At 45.6% G+C, this 25,290-nt stretch overlaps 2 protein-coding genes across 2 annotated transcripts in view; both read left to right on the forward strand.

Annotated features, from left to right (window-relative positions):
* The first annotated feature begins 18,967 nt into the window (after positions 1-18,967).
* Positions 18,968-20,836, forward strand: LOC138352946 (mucin-2-like). The gene has a single exon (XM_069305602.1). It carries the CDS (start codon positions 18,968-18,970, stop codon positions 20,834-20,836), a length of 1,869 nt encoding a protein of 622 aa, XP_069161703.1.
* A 711-nt stretch (positions 20,837-21,547) lies between these two features.
* Positions 21,548-25,290, forward strand: part of LOC123755964 (serine-rich adhesin for platelets-like) — a 30,768-nt gene continuing 27,025 nt past the window's right edge. Inside the window, exon 1 of the mRNA XM_045738968.2 lies at positions 21,548-21,655. Coding sequence (XP_045594924.2) covers positions 21,548-21,655 — 108 coding nt within the window. The remainder of the gene's footprint in view (positions 21,656-25,290) is intronic.

The following is a 25,290-nucleotide window of genomic DNA, read 5'->3' on the forward strand; positions in this document are numbered from 1 at the left end:
GACACGGTCATGCTGACACTGTCATGCTGACACTGTCATGCTGACACTGTCATGCTGACACGGTCATGCTGACACTGTCATGCTGACACGGTCATGCTGACACTGTCATGCTGACACTGTCATGCTGACACTGTCATGCTGACGCTGTCATGCTGACACTGTCATGCTGACACGGTCATGCTGACACTGTCATGCTGACACTGTCATGCTGACACTGTCATGCTGACACGGTCATGCTGACGCTGTCATGCTGACACTGTCATGCTGACACTGTCATGCTGACACGGTCATGCTGACACTGTCATGCTGACACTGTCATGCTGACACTGTCGTGCTGACGCTGTCATCCTGACACTGTCATGCTGACACTGTCATGCTGACACTGTCATGCTGACACTGTCATGCTGACGCTGTCATCCTGACACTGTCATGCTGACACTGTCATGCTGACACTGTCATGCTGACGCTGTCATCCTGACACTGTCATGCTGACGCTGTCATCCTGACACTGTCATGCTGACACTGTCATGCAGACACTGTCATGCTGACACTGTCATGCTGACACGGTCATGCTGACACTGTCATGCTGACACTGTCATGCTTACACGGTCATGCTGACACTGTCATGCTGACACTGTCATGCTGACACTCGGAAACATTATGACGAGAAGTTTTGTACCACTAAGCTGACAGTGATCAGCCAAGGGAAATATTAACTCCTGGAAATTCTACATATTTCTACATATTTCTACATATTTCTACATATTTCTACATATTTTGCTATGATTTGGATTTTTTCCCTTTGTCACGTTTAGCGAAATACGAATACATAAATTGTATATATCTTATATATTCTGATAAGTCAAAATGTATATATATATATTTTTGCCTCAGTAGTTAATATTTTCTCTACAGCATACTCTTTAGTAAAGCATATTTAATAGCCTCTATGTTCCTTAGCTGCCAGGATCAAGACCTTGTTGGCCTGCCCTTATACAGGAGTAAGAACGTAATAACTTAAGAACAGAAGAACATCAGAACATTAAGAATATAGGTAAGTGCAGAAGGCCTATACACCCTTATGAGGCAGCTCTTATTTATAACCACCCAATCTCATCCATATATAAGAAGAACATTAATTTAAGAACAAAGGAAGGAGCAGCAGAAGGGGAATTGGAATCCACCAGAACTCCTCCTTTATTTTATATATATATATATATATATATATATATATATATATATATATATATATATATATATATATATATATATATATATATATATATATATATATATATATATATATATATATATATATATATATTTGTGCAATAATTGGCTGTTGATTGCTGGTGTTGACTTCTTGATGTGTAGTGCCTCGCAAACGTCAAGCCGCCTGCTATCGCTGTATCTATCGATGATTTCTGTGTTGTTTACTAGGATTTCTCTGGCGATGGTTTGGTTCTCTTCCCACAACCAAACCATCGCCAGAGAAATCCTAGTAAACAACACAGAAATCATCGATAGATACAGCGATAGCAGGCGGTTTGACGTTTGCGAGGCACTACACATCAAGAAGTCAACACCAGCAATCAACAGCCAAATATATATATATATATATATATATATATATATATATATATATATATATATATATATATATATATATATATATATATATATATGCAAACAAGCCTGAATGGTCCCCAGGACTATATACAACTGAAAACTCACACCCCAGAAGTGACTCGAACCCATACTCCCACAACTGGTATGTACAGGGACGCCTTAATCCGCTTGACCATCACGACCGGACAAAAGGAAGTGATAGCCGAGGCTATATGAACCACTTCCCCGCCGGCACTCGGATGGTAATCTTGGGCATAGCATTTTATCAAATCACCTCATTCTTTGGGGCACACGTGAGGAACACAAAAAACACAAATGCTATGCCCAAGATTACCATCCGAGTGCCGGCGGGGAAGTGGTTCATATAGCCTCGGCTATCACTTCCTTTTGTCCGGTCGTGATGGTCAAGCGGATTAAGGCGTCCCTGTACATACCAGTTGTGGGAGTATGGGTTTGAGTCACTTCTGGGGTGTGAGTTTTCAGTTATATATATATATATATATATATATATATATATATATATATATATATATATATATATATATATATAACCTGTACTTGAAACAGTCCTCTGTTTCTAAATCAATTTATGTTACCTAGTAATTTTTGTCTGTAAATCTAAAAACCTGTTTATAAATCTATGTTTCCCCTTTATACTTTATAAATTTAAAACTTATCCAAACTGTCTCCATTCTTTCGTGTTCAATTTTGTGGTGTTTGATAGAATATTTTCTATTATATCTCCCCTTACTCTTCACTGTTTAAAAATGCAAATTAAACTTTCTCAATCTTTACTAAAGCTGTTTACCTTAGAAACTGTTGTTCTGTAGAGCAAACTTGTCTGCGATTTTTGTGTAGATAGGATTTTGATCATTGCATTGATCAATTGATTGATCAATTGCATTGATCAATTGATTTTGATCAATTGTTTTGCACTGTTGAGAAGTTGCAGGTAACGCCTAGTCACTTCACCTGAGCCTATTGGGCGTAGGAGAACCAGAGACTCAGTACTCGCCTAGTTCTGCTTGCGGGGGGTTGAGCTTTGGCTCTTTGGTCCCGCCTCTCAACTGAGTGTTGCAGAGGGCTGTCTCTTTAGTCCACACCGGTCATATGGTTCCTCCTTCCCTATTTCATTTTCACCCTTTCCCTATTTCCTGGCCTCCTAATATCTTTCCTTTCCCATATTAACTTGCCTCTCTCCATATTTTCTCCTGTTCCTCTCTATTTCCTTCCCTCTCTCCTCCCTCCATCCATGTTTCCATCCCTCACACGACGACTGGCTGGATAAGGAGGTTACAGGTTTACAAAGGGAACATATTTCATATTGAACATATTTCTAGTGCTACTGTGCTTATTTTTTTCCAGGCACTGGTTCAGGTTTGCATTTTCTAGCTGTTCTTCCTAGTTTATTTCTGTGAAGTCCTGGTTTATTTGCTCCCAGTTTATCTGTTTATTATTGTAAGGGAAGGGGGTGGGGTAGGGACGAAGGTAAGAACACTGATGATTCAAAGTTGTCAACTGGCACTCTGTAGTTCGGATGGCACTAACTTGATATACAACCCCTATTGTATTTTCTTATAAGTTGTATTGCTTTAATACATTGTCTTTCATTGCAGCTTTTTCTCCTTCACTTAACTTCTCCCTCCCTTCCTCTTTTCCACCTTTCCTACCTACTTTATATTTATTTTATTTTATATATCTATTACTCACTTCTCCTTAAATTCTGTCTTTAATACCTTTGCTCCTTGCCTTAGTAATCTGTCCTACCTTTCTCCCTTAGTAATATTTCTTGCCTTGCACATCAACCTTCCCTCCCTCCTAGTCGGTTCCCTTCCATTATTCCCTTAATCATTCTCCCCCCCCCCCCATCATTTTTTCCCTTAGACCTTGCCCTTCCCTCGTTCCCTTAGTCATTTCCCTTCCCTCGTTCCCTTAGTCATTTCCCTTCCCTCCCTTCTTCCCTTAGTCCTCCCCCCCCCTCTCCCTCCCTCACAAATAACCCCTCCAGTCCCCGAAAAACTTATATCCTGCGACACGCCATTGTGGGCAAGAGCATGCCATCCCACACCCAACATAAGTACGAGAATGCCTTGTCACATGCTAACAATCCCTTGGTGTATTAGAGATCATAATCCCTTCGCTTAGTGTGGGATTCTGGCCTCTGCAGGAGACAATAAAATCGGTAAGGGGAGAGAGAGAGAGAGGGGGGGAGAAGTTTTACTCAGTGCCAATATTTTCACGTGTGGCGCTCGTTATGGTGCCACGGTGTCAGGCTTATTGTCGGGGGGCGGCGGGGGGCAGAGTGCCGCCTGCCACCACCAACAGCCACCACCGTCTCCACCACCATGACATGAGAGCAGACCATAAGGCTTCTACAACATAAGGGGGAAGGAATCAGGAATCAGAAAAAAAAAAAATATTTGGGAGTTTGGAATACAGTTTCATACATTTGGAATACATTTCGAATAGAGTTTCAACAATAACACCGGAGGCACACATAAACAATATGACATCAGCGGCATATGAGACACTGGCAGCAATTAAAAAAAACATGATTAAGAAACCTAAATGAGGAGTCCTTCAAGGCATTTTACATATCATTTGTTCGACCAATACTGGCATACACATCACCGGCATGCAATCCACACTTTATGAAGCATAAACCCCAAATTGCAAAAGTACAAAGGTTTGCGACAAGATTGGTACCAGAGCTAAGAGGGTCAAGCTACAAACACAGGCTGATGGAACCAAATCTCTCAACCACAGAGTTGTGTGGGGTGCCTCCCTCCCACCTCCCTGCAGGTGGAAACTGAGTACCCACATGAGCCACAAGGACGTTAGAAAGACCTTTCTCAGTGTCAGAGTAGTTAACAGGTATAATGTATTAGGCAGTGATGTGGTGGAGGCTGACTCCATACACAGTTTCAAATGTAGATATGATAGAGCCCAGTAGGCTCAGGAACCTGTACACCAGTTGATTGACGGTTGAGAGGCGGGACCAAAGGGCCAGAGCTCAACCCCCGCAAGCACAACAGGGTGAGTACACACACACACACACACACACATGGCCAAAAATAACAGATGGTACAAAAATTAACATAATTAGGCACTAACGTCACATGCTGAAGTTAAATGCCAATTTTCAGAGTGTCGCCTCATCTCTGGCACCTCTGGCACCTTCCTGCACCTTTGGCACCTCCTCGGACCTGTGACACCTCCCCGCACCTCCCCCGGACCTCTGGCACCTTCCTGCACCTTTGGCAACACCTTCTTTCTGCTCTTCCCTCCCACCACCTCCCTCTTTCTCCCCCTCCCCACTCCCCCCCCCCTCTTTCTGCCCACCTCTCTCCCCCTCCTTACTCTCCCTCTCCCAGACCCCCATAACGCAGTTTATCTGCCGTGTCGGGATGCCATCATCTGTAAACTCCAGAAGAACTTCTTTCTTTAGCCTCTGCTGTCGTCGGGGGAAGTGTTCTGTGCACTTACTGTCACCACTTACCTGTCACTGTCTACGGGGCGTGAGGACCAGTCACCTACCACTGTGTACGGGACGTGAGGACCAGTCACCTACCACTATCTACGAGGAGTGAGGACCACTCACCAATCACTGTCTACGGAGAGAGAGGACCAGTTACCTACCACTATCTACGAGGAGTGAGGACCACTCACCAATCACTGTCTACGGAGAGAGAGGTTCTCTCCGTAGACAGACATCACAATATGAGCTGATGTCATATTGTGACATCAGCTCATATGCCGCTGATGTCACAATATGACATCATCTCTCCGTAGACAGACATCACAATATGAGCTGATGTCATATTGTGACATCAGCTCATATGCCGCTGATGTCACAATATGACATCAGCGGCATATGAGACACTGGCAGCAATTAAAAAAAACATGATTAAGAAACCTAAATGAGGAGTCCTTCAAGGCATTTTACATATCATTTGTTCGACCAATACTGGCATACACATCACCGGCATGCAATCCACACTTTATGAAGCATAAACCCCAAATTGCAAAAGTACAAAGGTTTGCGACAAGATTGGTACCAGAGCTAAGAGGGTCAAGCTACAAACACAGGCTGATGGAACCAAATCTCTCAACCACAGAGTTGTGTGGGGTGCCTCCCTCCCACCTCCCTGCAGGTGGAAACTGAGTACCCACATGAGCCACAAGGACGTTAGAAAGACCTTTCTCAGTGTCAGAGTAGTTAACAGGTATAATGTATTAGGCAGTGATGTGGTGGAGGCTGACTCCATACACAGTTTCAAATGTAGATATGATAGAGCCCAGTAGGCTCAGGAACCTGTACACCAGTTGATTGACGGTTGAGAGGCGGGACCAAAGGGCCAGAGCTCAACCCCCGCAAGCACAACAGGGTGAGTACACACACACACACACACACACATGGCCAAAAATAACAGATGGTACAAAAATTAACATAATTAGGCACTAACGTCACATGCTGAAGTTAAATGCCAATTTTCAGAGTGTCGCCTCATCTCTGGCACCTCTGGCACCTTCCTGCACCTTTGGCACCTCCTCGGACCTGTGACACCTCCCCGCACCTCCCCCGGACCTCTGGCACCTTCCTGCACCTTTGGCAACACCTTCTTTCTGCTCTTCCCTCCCACCACCTCCCTCTTTCTCCCCCTCCCCACTCCCCCCCCCCCCTCTTTCTGCCCACCTCTCTCCCCCTCCTTACTCTCCCTCTCCCAGACCCCCATAACGCAGTTTATCTGCCGTGTCGGGATGCCATCATCTGTAAACTCCAGAAGAACTTCTTTCTTTAGCCTCTGCTGTCGTCGGGGGAAGTGTTCTGTGCACTTACTGTCACCACTTACCTGTCACTGTCTACGGGGCGTGAGGACCAGTCACCTACCACTGTGTACGGGACGTGAGGACCAGTCACCTACCACTATCTACGAGGAGTGAGGACCACTCACCAATCACTGTCTACGGAGAGAGAGGACCAGTTACCTACCACTATCTACGAGGAGTGAGGACCACTCACCAATCACTGTCTACGGAGAGAGAGGACTAGTTACCTACCACTATCTACGAGGAGTGAGGACCACTCACCGACCACTGTCTACGGAGAGAGAGGACTAGTTACCTACCACTATCTACGAGGAGTGAGGACCACTCACCAATCACTGTCTACGGAGAGGGAGGACTAGTTACCTACCACTATCTACGAGGAGTGAGGACCACTCACCAATCACTGTCTACGGAGAGAGAGGACTAGTTACCTACCACTATCTACGAGGAGTGAGGACCACTCACCAATCACTGTCTACGGAGAGAGAGGACTAGTTACCTACCACTATCTACGAGGAGTGAGGACCACTCACCAACCACTGTCTACGGAGAGAGAGGACTAGTTACCTACCACTATCTACGAGGAGTGAGGACCACTCACCAATCGCTGTCTACGGAGAGAGAGGACTAGTTACCTACCACTATCTACGAGGAGTGAGGACCACTCACCAATCACTGTCTACGGAGAGAGAGGACTAGTTACCTACCACTATCTACGAGGAGTGAGGACCACTCACCAATCACTGTCTACGGAGAGAGAGGACCAGTTACCTACCACTATCTACGAGGAGTGCGGAGTTGTGATAATATCTCCTATCTTCATTTTCTCCTAGGGTTCTCAGATTCAGTTTTCTTAACCTGCCGTCGTAGCTTCAGGCTCTCAGTTTAGGCACTAATCTTAGGCACAATCGTCTTGAGAATGGTCCAGGACGGACCGAAACGTCGTCGTCCCTTCACCTTCTAGTGTGTGGTCTGGTCAACTAGGCACTAATCTTGTTGCAAATCTTTATAATTTTGCAATTTTCCGCTTTGTGTTTTGTGTGGGGAGCCGGTCGGCCGAGCGGACACCACGCTGGACTTGTGATCCTGTGGTCCTGGGTTCGATCCCAGGCGCCGGCGAGAAACAATGGGCAGAGTTTCTTTCACCCCATGCCCCTGTTACCTAGCAGTAAAATAGGTACCTGGGTGTTAGTCAGCTGTGACGGGCTGCTTCCTGGGGGTGGAGGCCTGGTCGAGGACCGGGCCGCGGGGACACTAAAGCCCCGAAATCATCTCAAGATAACCTCAAGATAACCTCCTAGGGATGCAGAGTCCAGTCCAGCGCTGTCATTCATCAACATTAGTCTAACACAGGCTGCGTAGATTGCCTTGTTAGAGTATTGATTGTAAATAACGAATTAATTTTCCTTTATCTTCTTGAGGTTATCTTGAGATGATTTCGGGGCTTAGCGTCCCCGCGGCCCGGTCCTTTACCTGGCCTCATTTTTGTTACACACCCCCAGGAAGCAGCCTGTAGCAGCTGTCTAACTCCCAGGTACCTATTTACTGCTAGGTGAATCAGGGTGAGAGAAACTCTGCCCATTTGTTTTCGCCTCTACCGGGGATCGAATCCGGAACCTCAGGGCTACGAATACGAAGCGCTGTCCACTCAGCTGTCAGGCCCCCCTCCCTCCCTCCCTCCCTCCCTCCCTCCCTCCCTCCCTCCCTCCATATGCTGCAGACGTTAGCCTGTTTGTTTGTGTGTCTCTGGTGTTAGTCTCTGCTTGATTCACGAAGCAGTTACGCAAGCACTTACGAACGTGTACATCTTTCCTCAATCTTTGACAAACAGTTTACAAGCAGGAAAACTTCCCCATCAACTGTTGTTATTGTAATAAACAGCCTCTGGTGCTTCGGAGCTCATTAACTGTTTAATAATTGTAAACAAAGCCGCCAAAGATTGAGAAAAGATGGACAGGTTCGTAAGTGCTTGTGTAACTGCTTCGTGAATCTGGCTCCGTGTGACTGTTTACACGTGTTCGTGTGTGTTTGTCCGCGTGTGAATGTGTGTGTTGGTGAACACTCTGAACAGAACATGTTGAGCACTGAACAGTCCTCCCCGCGGCAACTGTATCAAGACCTCATCAAGACCCAAGATGGGAATAAAGAGCTGCAATTAATGCTATAATATCCGATATTTAATTAGAAAGCAATACTGGGATCTGAACAGAGACTTCAAGAAAGTTGCAGTTGTGAGTGCGTTTGAAGACTCAAGGGAGTGATAAGTTACCATTATGAGAATGCGTTTCTCACCTAAAGTGCATATCTAAGATGCCAGGTGACGTATGCACTTAAGGATGCAGGCAAGGATACGAAGTGTTCAAGTTACAGCCTCGCTCCTGTGCCAGGTAAGTCCACTGTGGGCTCACCATAGCCCGTGCTACTTGCCCCGCTCCTGTGCCAGGTAAGTCCACTATGGGCTCACCATAGCCCATGCTACTTGCTCCGCTCCTGTGCCAGGTAAGTCCACTACGGGCTCACCATAGCCCGTGCTACTTGCTCCGCTCCTGTGCCAGGTAAGTCCACTACGGGCTCACCATAGCCCGTGCTACTTGCCCCGCTCCTGTGCCAAGTAAGTCCACTATGGGCTCACCATAGCCCGTGCTACTTGCTCCGCTCCTGTGCCAGGTAAGTCCACTACGGGCTCACCATAGCCCGTGCTACTTGCTCCGCTCCTGTGCCAGGTAAGTCCACTACGGGCTCACCATAGCCCGTGCTACTTGCCCCGCTCCTGTGCCAGGTAAGTCCACTACGGGCTCACCATAGCCCGTGCTACTTGCTCCGCTCCTGTGCCAGGTAAGTCCACTACGGGCTCACCATAGCCCGTGCTACTTGGAACTTTTTGTTCCCTGTAGCTGAATCTTAAACAACAACAAGAATAGTGTTAATTTAAATTATATAATCATCAAGCTGGGTATCCCTGAAGAACTGTTTTTATCTCGAGTCATCAAACTACATTTAGAATGATGGCCAGTGTCCCATATCGGGTTTTGTTACAAAGTCTGGGAAAGATGTTGTTGTTGTTGTTTTAAATTTAACTACTCGGAACGAAACGTCCGTGTAGCACGGGCTATGGTGATCCCGTAATTGAGTTCGGTTATTCGCGATAACCTTTTTACTCTGATATTTGGGTCAAAGTTTTAAATGGAGGTGGGGTTTCCTCCTTTTTTCCTGTTTCCTTTTTGCTTCTGTTTTAGTCGTGTTGTCTGGGAAAGATTATTCATATTTTATGTAAGATGCAAGTGAAGCAACCTTCGTGGGGGTGGAGTGAGCGGGTACTCAGTGAGGTGTAGACAAAAGGAGGTCACACCCTGACCTCAGTTGCAGTACCTGGTTGCAGGCGATGAGTCACAATAACGTGGCTAAAGTATGTTGACCAGACCACACACTAGAAGGTAAAGGGACGACGACGTTTCGGTCCGTCCTGGACTCATTCACAATCGACTTGAGAATTGTGGGAACCGACCTGTGAGATTTATATTTATTTAATTTATATGAATTTATATTTACGTTAATTTATATACTTCGATAGCAATTTGTATAATAATGAGTGGACTGTATTTCTGCAATAATCTCATAATCTCACAAATCGATCCTCTACACATTAGGGGGGGGGTTATTAAATTATATATATGCAGCCAATCAAACTACAGTAATAGCTACATACATTGATGAGGTTCCTTATCTTATAGTACAGCAGGTTAGTCCACCAGGTATAACTAGGGTGTAGACACCAAATTATCCTCTTTGAGGTAGCTTCCATATCACCCAGTAACTGGTGCACAAAATCTTGCATCCTCGTCTTGACCTGTCAAAAGTGCGCTAGCTGTGAAGCCAGATACCTATATATGACAAGTATATCAGAGAAAACAGTATACAGTACATGGAACATTAAAGACCTGGCTTAATTACCTTTAGTTTGAGGCTTCCACGTGATCTCTAACCGGGTCACCCTATATCCTGACATTAATGGCCATAAATGAATGATAAACGGGTTTCGGATAGACACTTAACTTGAATTTGTAGACAGCGTGTTGACAATGGTACACCTTTGGGTTCCATAACACTACGTCCAAGTAAATTTAACAGGAGCCGAATTTGCTCCCGTGTGAGCCTCTGGTCTCAGTATAAACAATGGCTGCCCTCCTTCCTCCCTCTGACGCCTGGCTTACATTGTCCAGATTTCAGAACGTGATAGAAGGGTCACATTTACTCTACTTTAATATTGATAATTAAGTTAATTTATATAAGATGTTTTTATGATGGTAAAGTCCAAAGACTAATGTATTTAAGAATAATTCCCACCATAATAGGTGGTGAATTATAATAGTATGTGGTGATGATATCCCGTTTTCTTTAGATGGTAATTCCACTACAAGTTACGTTTTCTATGGGTAACTTGTTGGTAATACAGCTATTATCTGTATGATTATTAAATGGTGTCGGATTTTCCGACAAGAATGGTCCAGGACGGACCGAAACGTCGTCGTCCCTTCACCTTCTAGTGTGTGGTCTGGTCAACACCTGGTTGCAATCCTGGGTCAATTTGATTGGTGCATTCTCACAGAGATTTGTTGAGGTCAGCCAGCGAGACTGTTTGTGCTGGGACTAGCAAGTATTTTGATCAGGTCAGCTAACACACAGAGAGACTGTCTTTCTAATAAAAGTCTTTCCTTATTAAGACTACTCAATAGCTCGGTCGATAGAGCTTCGGCCTCACACTTGGGGTCTACGGTTCGAGTCTCCAAGAGCCCAGGTGAATGGACTGTGTTTCTATCCCGATCAGTATCGTGTCCGTGGAGGGTTTCCCACTCCCTTTAAAGGGTACTGAAGTTACTGAGCTAAGGTCTGTGGCTTCCCCATTACCATCCCTTTCCTTGCTTCTGCTGCCTTTGTCTCTCTTTCACTATTACGTAAATCACGCCATTTAATAATTTCCTAGTACTGCTTCGAGAGACTATTCAACGAGGAAAAATTCTATAGTGTTCCTTGATATTTAAGGGTCTCGTGGCCGTCACCCCCATTAACCAGCTGAGGTTAATGGCACCTCACCACTACCGGCATTGTTTCCACCTTCTAATTCTCACAAAAGCATTAATTTCTATACCGTCAAATGTTGATATTTTGTTTTTCTACCCGTAGACTACTGGACGTTCCGCTCTCACTATAACTCTACAGTCCAGTCAGAACTGTATATATTATATTATATATATATATATATATATATATATATATATATATATATATATATATATATATATATATATATATATATATATATACATATTGGTAGCAGTCTTTCTTGTCAACATATGTTGTTGAACATGACTGAAAAGGTAAGATTAATAATTCTAACACGAATCTTTTCAATATTTCTTATGTTTTTCTTCACTGTCGGTGGTAATAAAAATAACAATTCTCCGAAATTGCTTTTTTTTTTTTAATTGTCTGACGCCTGAACGCGTTTCGTAATTCGTATTACATTTTCAAAGACTTAATTTACACACAAATTCTTCGTACTTATACTCTATTGGATGAGGTGATATGGTACAAAAGTTTTGGGTGAGGTGACAAACACAAGACGGAACACGAAACAATGGGTATAAATTGGATAAGTGAACATATGAATGGAAGTAACTGCAGAAGGTCTATTGGCCCATACTTCCTCTTGCTGCCTCCATATTGGTTCGGGGTCTTGAAGTAGGTAGAATATAGTTGTGCATTAATTGACTGTTGATTGCTGGTGTTGACTGTTTGATGTGTAGTGCCTCGCTGATGTCAAGCCGCCTGCTATCGCTGTATCTATCGATGATTTCTGTGTTGTTTGTTAAGATTTCTCTGGTGATAATCTGGTTGTGAAAAGAGATTATATGTTCCTTAATGGAGCCCTGTTCCTTATGCAATGTTAATCGCCTAGAAAGAGACGTTGTTGTCTTGCCTATATACTGAGTTCTTTGGGGCTTACAGTCCCCAAGTGGGCATGTGAAGGCATAGACGACGTTGGTTTCCTTCAAGGCGTTCTGTTTGGTGTCTGGGAAGCTTTTCACGAGTAGTTTAGTCGTTTTTTGTTTTTGTAGTAAATTGTCAATTGTATTTTCTGATTTTTGTCTGTAGGGATAATGTTCTTATTAATTATATCTTTTAGGACACTCTCCTCCGTTTTATGAGCCGTCGAAAAGAAGTTCCTGTAAAACAGTCTAATAGGGGGTACAGGTTATCTTGAGGTTATCTTGAGATGATTTCGGGGCTTTTAGTGTCCCCGCGGCCCGGTCCTCGACCAGGCCTCCACCTCCAGGAAGCAGCCCGTGACAGCTGACTAACTCCCAGGTACCTATTTACTGCTAGGTAACAGGGGCATTCAGGGTGAAAGAAACTTTGCCCATTTGTTTCTGCCTCGTGCGGGAATCGAACCCGCGCCACAGAATTACGAGTCCTGCGCGCTATCCACCAGGCTACGAGGCCTCTGTTGTGTTAGTTGACTCTTCAGAGGTAGCATGGCGTTTCACCTTTCTTTTATGACGTCTTCAACATAACCGTTGAACGGTTATGTGCTTGACAAGGTACGGGCTCCATGCTGGGGCCACATACTCCAGGATTGGTCTTACATATGTGGTGTACAAGATTCTGAATGATTCCTTACATAGGTTCCTGAAGACAGTTCTGATGTTTGCCAGCCTCGCATCCGCCGCAGATGTTATTATTTTGATGTGGGCTTCAGGAGACAGGTTTGGCGTGATATCAACTCCCAGAGCTTTCTCTCTATCCGTTTCATGAAGGACTTCATCTCCCATTCTGTATCCTGTGTCTGGCCTCCTGTTTCCACTGTCTTACATTTACTCGGGTTGAACTTGAGTAGCCATTTGTTGGCCCATTCATTCAGTTTGTCGAGATCATCTTGTAGCCTCATGCTATCTTTCTCTGATTTAATCCTCCTCATAATTTTGGCATCGTCAGCAAACATTGAGAGGAATGGGACTATACCCTCTGGAAGATCATTTACGTATATCAGAAACAGGATAGGTCCGAGTACAGAGCCCTGTGGGACTCCACTGGTGACTTCACGCCAATCTGAGGTCACACCCCTCACTGTAACTCTCTGCGTCCTATTGCTTAGGTACTCCCTTATCCACTGGAGCGCCCTACCAGTTATTCCTGCCTGTTTCTCCAGCTAATGCATCATCCTTTTATTGGGTACTGTGTCAAAGGCTTTATGACAGTCCAAGAAAATGCAGTCCGCCCATCCTTCTCTTTCTTGTTTAATCGTTGTCACCTGGTCGTAGAATTCTATTAAGCCTGTAAGGCATGATATGCCCTCCATTAACCAATGTTGATGGGTTGTCACGAAATCCCTTCTCTCCAGATGTGTGTGTGTGTGTGTGTATGTGTGTGTGTGTGTGTGTGTGTGTGTGTGTGTGTGTGTGTGTGTGTGTGTGTGTGTGTGTGTGTGTATGTGTGTGTGTGTGTGTGTGTGTGTGTGTGTGTGTGTGTGTGTGTGTGTGTGTGTGTGTGTGTGTGTGTGTGTGTGTGTGTGTGTGTGTGTGTGTCACGCCATTGCCTCAAAATGATTTTCATATTTACCTTTAATTTTTCTATTAATTTGATAACCTGTTCCTTAGCAAACAACAAACTAGTAAGTAACTTTTCCCCTTTAACCACCTGCTTAGATTTGTTCAGCTTCAGGCACAATATCAAGTTCTTCTTTTGTACAATATAGCAAGGAAAAAATGATTAAAAATTGAATTAATTTCTTTACCATTATAAATAACCTGATGTCTGTTTTCATTGGCCAAGTTTTTTTCACTTATCTTGATTTAATATATTTAAAAATCAACTTGAGACTTTGACTTTGCTTGTCCTTCTATTCGTACTACATAATTTTTATTTAGCTTTTCTTATATTTGTGTTAACATTTCTACTTTGTTGACAGTCGTATTGTAGATAGATTTTCAGTCCACCTCTGACATGCGTGATAAGTCTGGAAAATAGACCACCTCCCATATTTAGATCATCCTTATCAATCCCTCCCAATACATAGTCTCTCTCTGTCTGTCTCTCTCTCTCTCTCTCTCTCTCTCTCTCTCTCTCTCTCTCTCTCTCTCTCTCTCTCTCTCTCTCTCTCTCTCTCTCTCTCTCTCTCTCTCTCTCTCTCTCCTTCCTTCCTTCCCCTCATCTCTTCTCTTGCCTTACCCTTCCCGTCTGTTCTAGTTAGTTGGGTAGAGGAGGAGTTCTCACGCAGCGTCCGTCACCCCTTGCAAGACCAGACGAGGCAAGATGTAATCTATGTTATTACTTCTACGGAATGAGGGTAAGGGCGAGGGCGAGTCTTGAGGGCGGGAGAGGGGGTCTTGATGGGGTGATTGGGCTTGAGGGAGGGGAGGGTCTTGAAGGGGGAGATATGAGGGTCTTAAGGAAGGGGGGGAGGGTTTGCTGACATGATCTTTGTTTTGAGAGCTGGAGGAACTTTAGAGAGTTTTGAGAGTTTTGAGAGCGGGGGTGGGAAATTGAGGGAGGGAAAGCATTTCTTGGGAGGGGAAAGTCTTGAGAGAGTGTGGGAGGAGTGGAGCCTTAAGGAAAGGGAGATGTCTCGTTGGAGGTGCATTCTGTTCTTCGAGGCTCAGCATCATTTTAGGGGATGCTGAACTTGTGAGAGGGAAATAGCTTTGTGGGAGAGGTCATTCTCGTGAGTGTAATTGTTCTTGTCTGAGTGGGAAGGGGAGCATACTTGGATCATACCTGGAGAAGGTTTCGAGAGTTCTCCTACTCCACGAGCCGAGCCCAGGGCCAGGTTCGAGGGGGTAAGAATTACAGTGGTGAGAAGAGTACAGTGAGATGGGTGTTTTGATGTGGGGTGACTCCTGAGGTGAATATTGGACTATGGCTTCGATGGGTTAAAGACGATTGTACCAGTGTCATAACAGTGATGATTGTTCCAGTGTCATAACAGTGATGATTGTACCAGTGTCATAACAGTGATGATTGTTCCAGTGTCATAACAGTGATGATTGTGCCAGTGTCATAACAGTGATGATTGTTCCAGTGTCAAAACAGTGATGATTGTACCAGTGTCATAACAGTGATGATTGTACCAGTGTCAAAACAGTGATGATTGTACCAGTGTCATAACAGTGATGATTGTTCCAGTGTCATAACAGTGATGATTGTACCAGTGTCATAATGAGGCATTATGAGTAAACATTAAGTACCACCATCTACTTATGTTATGACCCCATGTAGCCTGAGTGGGAACGAGTCTACCCCAGTAGGAGTTATTCTGCCTTCTGGACCCGAGATTAAGAGGTCAGAGGAAAGATGTATATATATTAAATAATTGAGTAAATGTCAGTGAGTAATCTCAGGATACTAGCAGAGGATGAGCGTTGGTAGTGACAGGCAATGAGATGTCAATACTTTGGGGGACGTGAAGGGACGCTAGCAGGAGGTCGTGAGCTCACTTGAGTCGCAACTGTCGTCAGGGAAGGAGTTCGTGGAGAAACTTCGAGGTAAGAGAAGAGGTTGATGGAGGAACTCTTTGTATATTAAATGTATATGTTAGCTGGCTTCTGTTCTTGTCCTGGTGAGGTTTCCCGGAAAGTGGGAGGGAGGGAGAGAGAGAGAGAGAGAGAGAGAGAGAGAGAGAGAGAGAGAGAGAGAGAGAGAGAGAGAGAGAGAGAGAGAGAGAGAGAGAGAGAGAGAGAGAGAGAGAGAGAGAGAGAGAGAGAGAGAGAGAGAGGAGGGGGGGTCACGACTGTGGACAGGGTGGCAGAAGATACTAATTCATGAAAGAGGGATTTAGGAAATCATTCCAAACAAGGAGTGGGGAGTCACGGCGGCTCAAGTAGGGTGTGTGCACAAGACAACGAGGCCAGTGTTGGAGCCGCACCCCTAAATATGTGATGCTGAACCCCTCTCCAAGATCAAGAGTCTTACAGGGTGATCTCCCAGGTAAATTACAAGCACTCCAGTGTCCATTGCTGGTCGACCGACGGTAGCGGGAGTGTGCGTGCTGAGGTCGGTTGTTTGTTCCGTCAGGGAGTGGTTGGGGACGCTGTCCGCCTGTACGCAAGTAACAGTCTGGTGTAACAACCAGAGCACTTATTTGGAGGTTTAAGTCCCAAAATCCCCCCCCCCCCCCTCAGGGTGGACCATCTGCCACTAGCGCCAGCTGTAAGACCACCACCACCTGCTGCTCAACTATCATTTAAGCTAACACCCAGCTGTCCTCTCAAATAGCACACAGCATTTTGAGGTATAACTCTCCTAAGACCAAAATCTGATGTACTAAAAATCAAAGCGTCTCGCAAAATGATGTCCCGTTTTCTACTGGTGGGTCCTCGGTAAGGTTAGGTTCGGGAAATTTAGTACATCAGTTTATGGGACGTTGGGAGCGCTGGAGAGGATAGGCTATCTTATCTTGAGATGATTTCGGGACTTTAGTGTCCCCGCGGCCCGGTCCTCGACCAGGCCTCCACCCCCAGGAAGCAGCCCGTGACAGCTGACTAACACCCAGGTACATATTTACTGCTAGGTAACTGGGGCATAGGGTGAAAGAAACTCTGCCCATTGTTTCTCACCAGCGCCCGGGATCGAACCCGGGACCACAGGATCACAAGTCCATCGTGCTGTCCGCTCGGCCGACCGGCTCCCCTAGGCTAGGCTAGGCTAGCGACCAGGCTAGATGATGAGCCCGTCCTCAAAGCACATCCATTACCTTGAACAACAAATCATCTAATGAAATAATCTGGATAGTTATATCCCTGGAAACACAAACCGAAACTGTCTCTATTTTCCAGGCTCTCTACTTTCTACTTCCAGGATATCTACTTTCTACTTCCAGGATCTTTGCTTTCTACTTCCAGGATAGGATGAGGATCTTATCCTTACTGGAATCTTAAAGTATCTCAAACTGGTTCTTTACTGTATTTCCCTGGAAACACAAACCGAAACTGTCTCTATTTTCCGCTTGTTACAACTTGTAATAAAGTTGTTACATCTTGGCCTAACGTGTTTATGACGTATTAGAACGTTGTTACAACTTGCTATATTGGTTGTTATAACTGGTTAGGTGTTAAAACTTGTTCGAACGTTGTATCAACGTCGTAGTTTCGGTGTGTGTTTGGCGGGTTATCTAGATATTTGTCATGATCTGAAAGCATATTATGCTTTCAGTAACAGTATACTTGAAAATTAATAAGTGAACATTTATACTGAACAGAGATTATTCTCAAGTTATAACTTTATTGCGTTATAAATAGTTGGATTGAGATAAAAAAAAGTGTATGTTAAACACGTTTGCTATTAAATAGTATAAAGAATTTTGTTTTCTGTAAACAAAGGGTACACTTAAATAGACTTTGAATTCCATATTTCACATTTTTGGCACTATTACACCATATTAACATACTCAACTATAATGAAACCTAACCTAACCTAATCTAGCCCAACCTAATCCTAAAGTAACCTTAACCTAACCTAAACTAGCCAAACCTAAGCCTAAAGTAACCTTAACCTAACCTAAACTAGCCAAACCTAAGCCTAAAGTAACCTAACCTAACCTAACCTAATCTAGCCCAACCTAAACCTAAAGTAACCTAACCTAACCTAAACTAGCCCAACCTAAGCCTAAAGTAACCTTAACCTAACCTACCCACAGGTAAAGAGTAGATAACAGCACTAATTACGTAGTCGTTCTCAATACATTAACGTGAGCGGATTTCCTCCCCGAGGACAGGTTACGTTTACAGCACAGTCTCACAGTACTCTCAGCAGCAGCACAAAGTTACCACTATCACCAACAGCAACACCAACACCACCACCCCCCCCCCCCACCACCAACACCACCACCACCACCAACACCACCACCCCCCCCCCCCCCACCAACACCACCACCACCAACACCACCACCACCACCACCACCAACACCACCAACACCACCACCACCACCACCACCACCACCAACACCACCACCACCACCACCACCACCACCACCCCCCACCACCACCACCACCACCCCCCCCCCACCCCCCCCCTCCTCCACCACCACCCCCACCACCCCCCCCCCTCCACCACCCCCACCACCCCCCCCCCCACCACCACCAACACCACCACCACCACCCCCCCCTCCTCCACCACCACCACCACCACCCCCCCCCCCCCCCTCCTCCACCACCACCACCACCACCAGTGACCAACTCATAATACACAACCTCACCCACTCCCCCAACAGACAGGTCAGAACTATCATTTATTTCACAAAGTGGGAAGGTTACTCACATATCATGCTAATCGCTCCATCTTATATGTATAGCATTTTAATTGGTCATCCTTACGTGGATAGTGAAGGAACATTTGCCACACTCGCTCCAGACATGCGATCCCACTCTTAAGGGACGGATATGCCATTGTTGTGTTCTAATGCTGATTGCTACTTAGGTAAATGAACAAACATTATAGCCACAAGGTAACCCTCTGGATGTGGGGGAAAATATTGAAGAGTTTTGGTCAGGTACCCTTGGTAAGGCCCTTTTGCAATTCTCCAGGTATCCATTCAGGTCTCACGCACCCCTGCAGCTTTTCACGCACCCTAGAACCCTCCACGCACCTCTACAACCCTCCACGCATCTCTACAACCCTCCACGCACCTCTACAACCCTCCACGCACCTCTACAACCCTCCACGCACCTCTACAACTCTGCACGCACCTCAACAACCCTCCACGCACCTCTACAACCCTCCACGCACCTCTACAACCCTCCACGCACCTCTACAACCCTCCACGCACCTCTACAACTCTGCACGCACCTCAACAACCCTCCACGCACCTCTACAACCCTCCACGCACCTCTACAACTCTCCACGCACCTCTACAACCCTCCACGCACCTCTACAACCTCTCCACGCACCTCTACAACCCTCCACGCACCTCTACAACTCTGCACGCACCTCTACAACTCTGCACGCACCTCTACAACTCTGCACGCACCTCAACAACCCTCCACGCACCTCTACAACCCTCCACGCACCTCAACAACCCTCCACGCACCTCTACAACCCTCCTCGCACCTCTACAACCCTCCTCGCACCTCTACAACCCTCCACGCACCTCTACAACCCTCCACGCACCTCTACAACTCTGCACGCACCTCTACAACTCTCCACGCACCTCTACAACCCTCCACGCACCTCTACAACCCTCCACGCATCTCTACAACCCTCCACGCACCTCTACAACCCTCCACGCACCTCTACAACCCTCCACGCACCTCTACAACCCTCCACGCACCTCTACAACCCTCCACGCACCTCTACAACCCTCCACGCACCTCTACAACCCTCCACGCACCTCTACAACCCTCCACGCACCTCTACAACCCTCCACGCACCTCTACAACCCTCCACGCACCTCTACAACCCTCCACGCACCTCTACAACCCTCCACGCATCTCTACAACCCTCCACGCACCTCTACAACCCTCCACGCACCTCTACAACCCTCCACGCACCTCTACAACCCTCCACGCACCTCTACAACCCTCCACGCACCTCTACAACTCTGCACGCACCTCAACAACTCTCCACGCACCTCAACAACCCTCCACGCACCTCTACAACCCTCCACGCACCTCTACAACTCTGCACGCACCTCTACAACTCTGCACGCACCTCTACAACTCTGCACGCACCTCAACAACTCTCCACGCACCTCTACAACCCTCCACGCACCTCTACAACCCTCCACGCATCTCTACAACCCTCCTCGCACCTCTACAACCCTCCGCGCACCTCTACAACCCTCCACGCACCTCTACAACCCTCCACGCACCTCTACAACCTCTCCACGCACCTCTACAACTCTCCACGCACCTCCATAACCCTCCACGCACCTCTACAACCCTCCACGCACCTCTACAACCCTCCACGCACCTCTACAACCCTTCACGCACCTCTACAACCCTCCACGCACCTCTACAACCCTCCACGCACCTCTACAACCCTCCACGCACCTCTACAACCCTCCACGCACCTCTACAACCCTCCACGCACCTCTACAACCCTCCACGCACCTCTACAACCCTCCACGCACCTCTACAACCCTCCACGCACCTCTACAACCCTCCACGCACCTCTACAACTCTCCACGCACCTCTACAACCCTCCACGCACCTCTACAACCCTCCACGCACCTCTACAACCCTCCACGCACCTCTACAACCCTCCACGCACCTCTACAACCCTCCACGCACCTCTACAACCCTCCACGCACCTCTACAACTCTCCACGCACCTCTACAACCCTCCACGCACCTCTACAACCCTCCACGCACCTTTGTCTCGTAAACTAAATCCTTTAATTTCCACATTAACAATATTCTAACGTTCATCAGCATAACCTCTTGTTCATGAACCAGTCGACCCTCGGCCTTCCTTCACACAATGGTGGGATGGGATGGGACGTGGGATGGATGAGGAAGGAGGGAGGGAGGGAAGGAAGGGTAAGGGAGAAGGGGAAGGGGGGCGTATCGAGAGGGAAAAGGAAAGGAGAAAGGCAAAGGTGGAAGGAGGGAGGGACGATGAACAAGAGAGGAGAAAGGGAAAGTGATGGAAAGGGAGAAGTAGGGAAGGAAATGGAAAGGGAGAGTGAGGGTAGGTGAAGTAGAGAGGTAAGGGGAAGGAGTGAGAGGGGAAAAACAGGGAAGGGAGGGAACCTGGAGCGGGGGAAAAGAGTAAGGGAATGGGAAGGAGGGTTGGGGAAGGGGGAGATGAACGGAAGGGAAAGGGGAGAGAGAGAGAGGGAGGGAGGGAGGTAATAGATGGGTGGTGGCGGTGTGGTCACGGTGGTGTGTGCAAGTGACCAGTCCTTCAAGGACCATTAACCCCCTGACAGATGGCACTACCGGAGCCCCGGACCAGTAATGCCAGGAGTTGCCATCCCGCTAGTTCCTTCCACCTGCTCTCATAATACTGCTAATGGCCAAATGGCGCCGTCTTCTCCTTCTAGCGTCTAGGCATCGAGTAGAAATCCACTGAGCACTTGTGCGTTCTACGCTGAAGGCATGCGTCAGGCGCCAGTGACGCGGTTTTGGCGAAGGGGTTCTGGTACCACTGAGAATAACCAGTCTGGCGGCAACATGGCCGATGGTTCTTTTACAGATCTTGAAAGGGTCACTGAGGGATAGGAGGTCTGAGGGGAATAATTCTTGACCTAATGATACAATCGATTATATTCGAGGCGGTCACGCAAACTAGCCATTTTTTATAGCCGGGCTATTTCTTCATGAAGCCTGAGGTAACAATTTGAATATTTGAATTTTAACCGATGACGAAGGACTCTACAAACGCACTCAGAAGTGGTACCCACTATATATATATATATATATATATATATATATATATATATATATATATATATATATATATATATATATATATATATATATATATATATATATAAGGGTACCACCTCTGGTGCAACTGAGAGGAACTTACCTCGGAGAAGGGAATTAAAAACAGAAAATGTTGTTGAGTTGGGGAAACATTTCCTGCCAATCCTATCGGTTAAGAGCTAAGATTATTTTTCCTTTCAAATTAAAGCTTGAATTTCGAAGGGTCGCTGGAGACACAGAAATAGGATAATAAGAGCATCTAAATAGCCAGCGCGCCTCCGTAAACACAATGGCCAGCACCAGACTCGTCCAATGGCTGGTCTGAATGGCCCTCCTCTCCGTCTCGATTCGCTTCTCTTGGTCAAAACTGACCGCCGGCCCCTCATTGGCGGTCACAGACCATGACGTCATTGTCTGACCTGGTCTTCACATGACCCATTGTTGACCCCTGCCATGCTATTGTCCCCGCTGTCACGTGACCTCCAGTTTGATCTCCTAATTGGTAGGGAGTGACCCCTGGCGCCCTGACCAATGGGTGATTTTGTCTTGAAAATTATCCCCTAATATTAATAATAATATTGTATAATAATAATAATAATAATAATAATAATAATAATAATAATAATAATAATAATAATAATAATAATAATAATAATAATAATAATTATAGTAAAACAAAGAAAATACAAGTTTTTATAAATCATTAAATTATTTCTATTTTTCACCGGAGCATATTTTTCGATTTCCGAGGCCCAACAGTTGGCAAGAGTATACCCTTTGTTAATCTGTGTTTGCACTGTTAACTGCCGAATGGCCTTGTGAGCAGTAATGATCCTTGCGCCGTAATGGTCGGCTTAGTTACTCGCGCGTGTCGCAAATTCTCCACTTTAATTACTCACAAAGGTTAAAATATATTGCCCTCCACACCAGCAGTTTCTGAGTGGTATTGACCTGCGCGATGTGGGCGGGCGTGTGGGCGTGTGTGGGTGTAGGAGGATTGTGGGCGTGTGGGTACAAGTGTTTGATGTATTCCTGCGGGTGGGGGCATGTGGATATGTGTGTGTGTGTGTGTGTGTGTGTGTGTGTGTGTGTGTGTGTGTGTGTGTGTGTGTGTGTGTGTGTGTGTGTGTGTGTGTGTGTGTGTGTGTGTGTGTGTGTGTGTGTGTGGATGTAAGGGACGGGTGTGTGCGTGTGGGACGAATGTGGATGTGTTTGCGAGTATGGGGAGTCAGTGTGTGTGTGGGTGGGATGTATGAGTGCGTGTGAGTTTATGAGTGTTAAGATAAGCATCTTATTGCTTCTTAATTACAATTATTACTTAACCTATACCGTTGATAGGTTAAGTAATAATTGTAAATAAGAAGCATTAAGATGCTTATCTTAACATACTAAGAAGGTTAGGTGAGGTCGGTGTTTTCTATGAAGATTTTCAAGGTAAACTAAAATATTTACAATCAATTAGTATGTCACATATGCACTTATTAAATAAGCCAATATTGACTGAAGCAAGTGCGAGAACGGGTTGTGGGGGCTAGGGGTCGTGAATGAGTGTGTGAGGCATGTGAGTGCCTTTTGAGATATGTAGCGGAAAAGGATGGTGTGTCACGTGTGTTTACTAGTTGTGTTTACTAGTTGTGTTTACTAGTTGTGTTTACTAGTTGTGTTTTGCGGGGGTTGAGCTTTGCTCTTTCGGCCCGCCTCTCAACTGTCAATCAACTGTTTACTAACTACTTTTTTTTTTCCCCACACACCACACACACACACACCCAGGAAGCAGCCCGTGACAGCTGACTAACTCCCAGGTACCTATTTACTGCTAGGTAACAGGGGCACTTAGGGTGAAAGAAACTTTGCTCATTTGTTTCTGCCTCGTGCGGGAATCGAACCCGCGCCACAGAATTACGAGTCCTGCGCGCTATCCACCAGGCTACGAGGCCCCGTGTGCGTGTGTGTACGTGTATGTATATATGTGTGTGTGTGTGTGTGTGTGCGCGTATTTACTATTTGTATCAGCAGAATTAAACTATATAGCTCCTGGACCCCGCCTTTCTAAACAATCTTTTTTCCCTTAATTATGTCTACTGCATATATTTCTCTTACACATACACACACACATTCCCAGGAAGCAGCCCATAGCAGTTGTCTAACTCCTAGGTACCTATTTACTGCTAGGTGAACAGATGCATCAATTGAAAGAAATCTGCCCATTTGTTTCTGCCTCTGCCAGGGATCGAACCCGGGGCCCTTAGGGCTACAACCCCAGAGCGCTGACCACTCAGCCGCGAGGCCCCTAGTGTGTGCGTATGTGTGTACTCACTTACATATTTGTACTCACTTATTTGTGCTTGCAGGATCGAGCATTGACTCTTGGATCCCGCCTTTCCAGCCATCGGTTGTTTACAGCAATGACTCCTGTCCTATTTCCCTATCATATCTTGTTTAAAAATAATGAGTTTGCTTCCACAACCTGTTCCTTAAGTGCATTCCATTTTCCCACTACTCTCACGGTAAAAGAAAACTTCCTAACATCTCTGTGACTCATCTGAGTTTCCAGCTTCCACCCATGTCCCCTCGTTCTGTTACTATTCCGTGTGAACATTTCGTCTATGTCCACTTTGTTAACATCATTCAGCTCGCACTATATCCTTCCTTTAGTACTTAGATCATAAGTCTTTGCGCTTAATCGTCAAAAAGCTCATGAGCTTCTTCATTTGATATCGAAAACTCGGAAATTTCTCGAATTTTAACAACATGCGCAGCCTGCCTTTCAATAATTTTTTTAAATATGCATTCAGCACTGACAATAATTCAACCCGTTCTCGCACTTTCTTACAGTCAATATTGACTTATTAAATACGTGCATAGGTGACATACTAAACATACTAGTTTACCTTGAAAAGCTTCATAGAAAACACCGACCTTACCTAACCTTCTTAGTATGTTAAGTTAAGCATCCTATTGCTTCGCGTAATTACAATTATTACCTAACCTATACCTATAATAGGTTAAGAAATAATTGTAATTACGAAGCAATAAGATGCTTATCTTAACATAGAAAGTTAGGTAAGGTCGGTGTTTTCTATGAAGCTTTTAAAGGTAAACTAGTATGTATAGTATGTCACATATGCACGTATTTAATAAGTCAATATTGACTATACGAAAGTGCGAGAACGGGTTGAATAATTATTCTAACAATCAGAGGTTCCAGGACCTGGATTCATCAAGCAGTTACGAAAATACTTAACCAACGTCAGGCCTAACAGGAGAGCATAGGGGCGCAAGCCTCATCAAACTGAAAAAAAAAAACATGAATTTTGACCTCTAAATTGATGGTTTTACAGACGCCACTATCACCTGACATACGCGTTTCACTCATGTTTGCTGCGAGTTGTCATTTTGTTTAGTTTCAAAAG

The sequence above is a fragment of the Procambarus clarkii genome, chromosome 55, assembly GCF_040958095.1.
Source record: "Procambarus clarkii isolate CNS0578487 chromosome 55, FALCON_Pclarkii_2.0, whole genome shotgun sequence".
Classification (NCBI taxonomy): domain Eukaryota; kingdom Metazoa; phylum Arthropoda; class Malacostraca; order Decapoda; family Cambaridae; genus Procambarus; species Procambarus clarkii.

What these genes read in the sequence shown, in the direction of transcription:
- LOC138352946 (XM_069305602.1), top strand. Translation starts at nt 18,968, where the DNA reads ATGTGGGGGAAAATATTGAAGAGTTTTGGTCAGGTACCCTTGGTAAGG.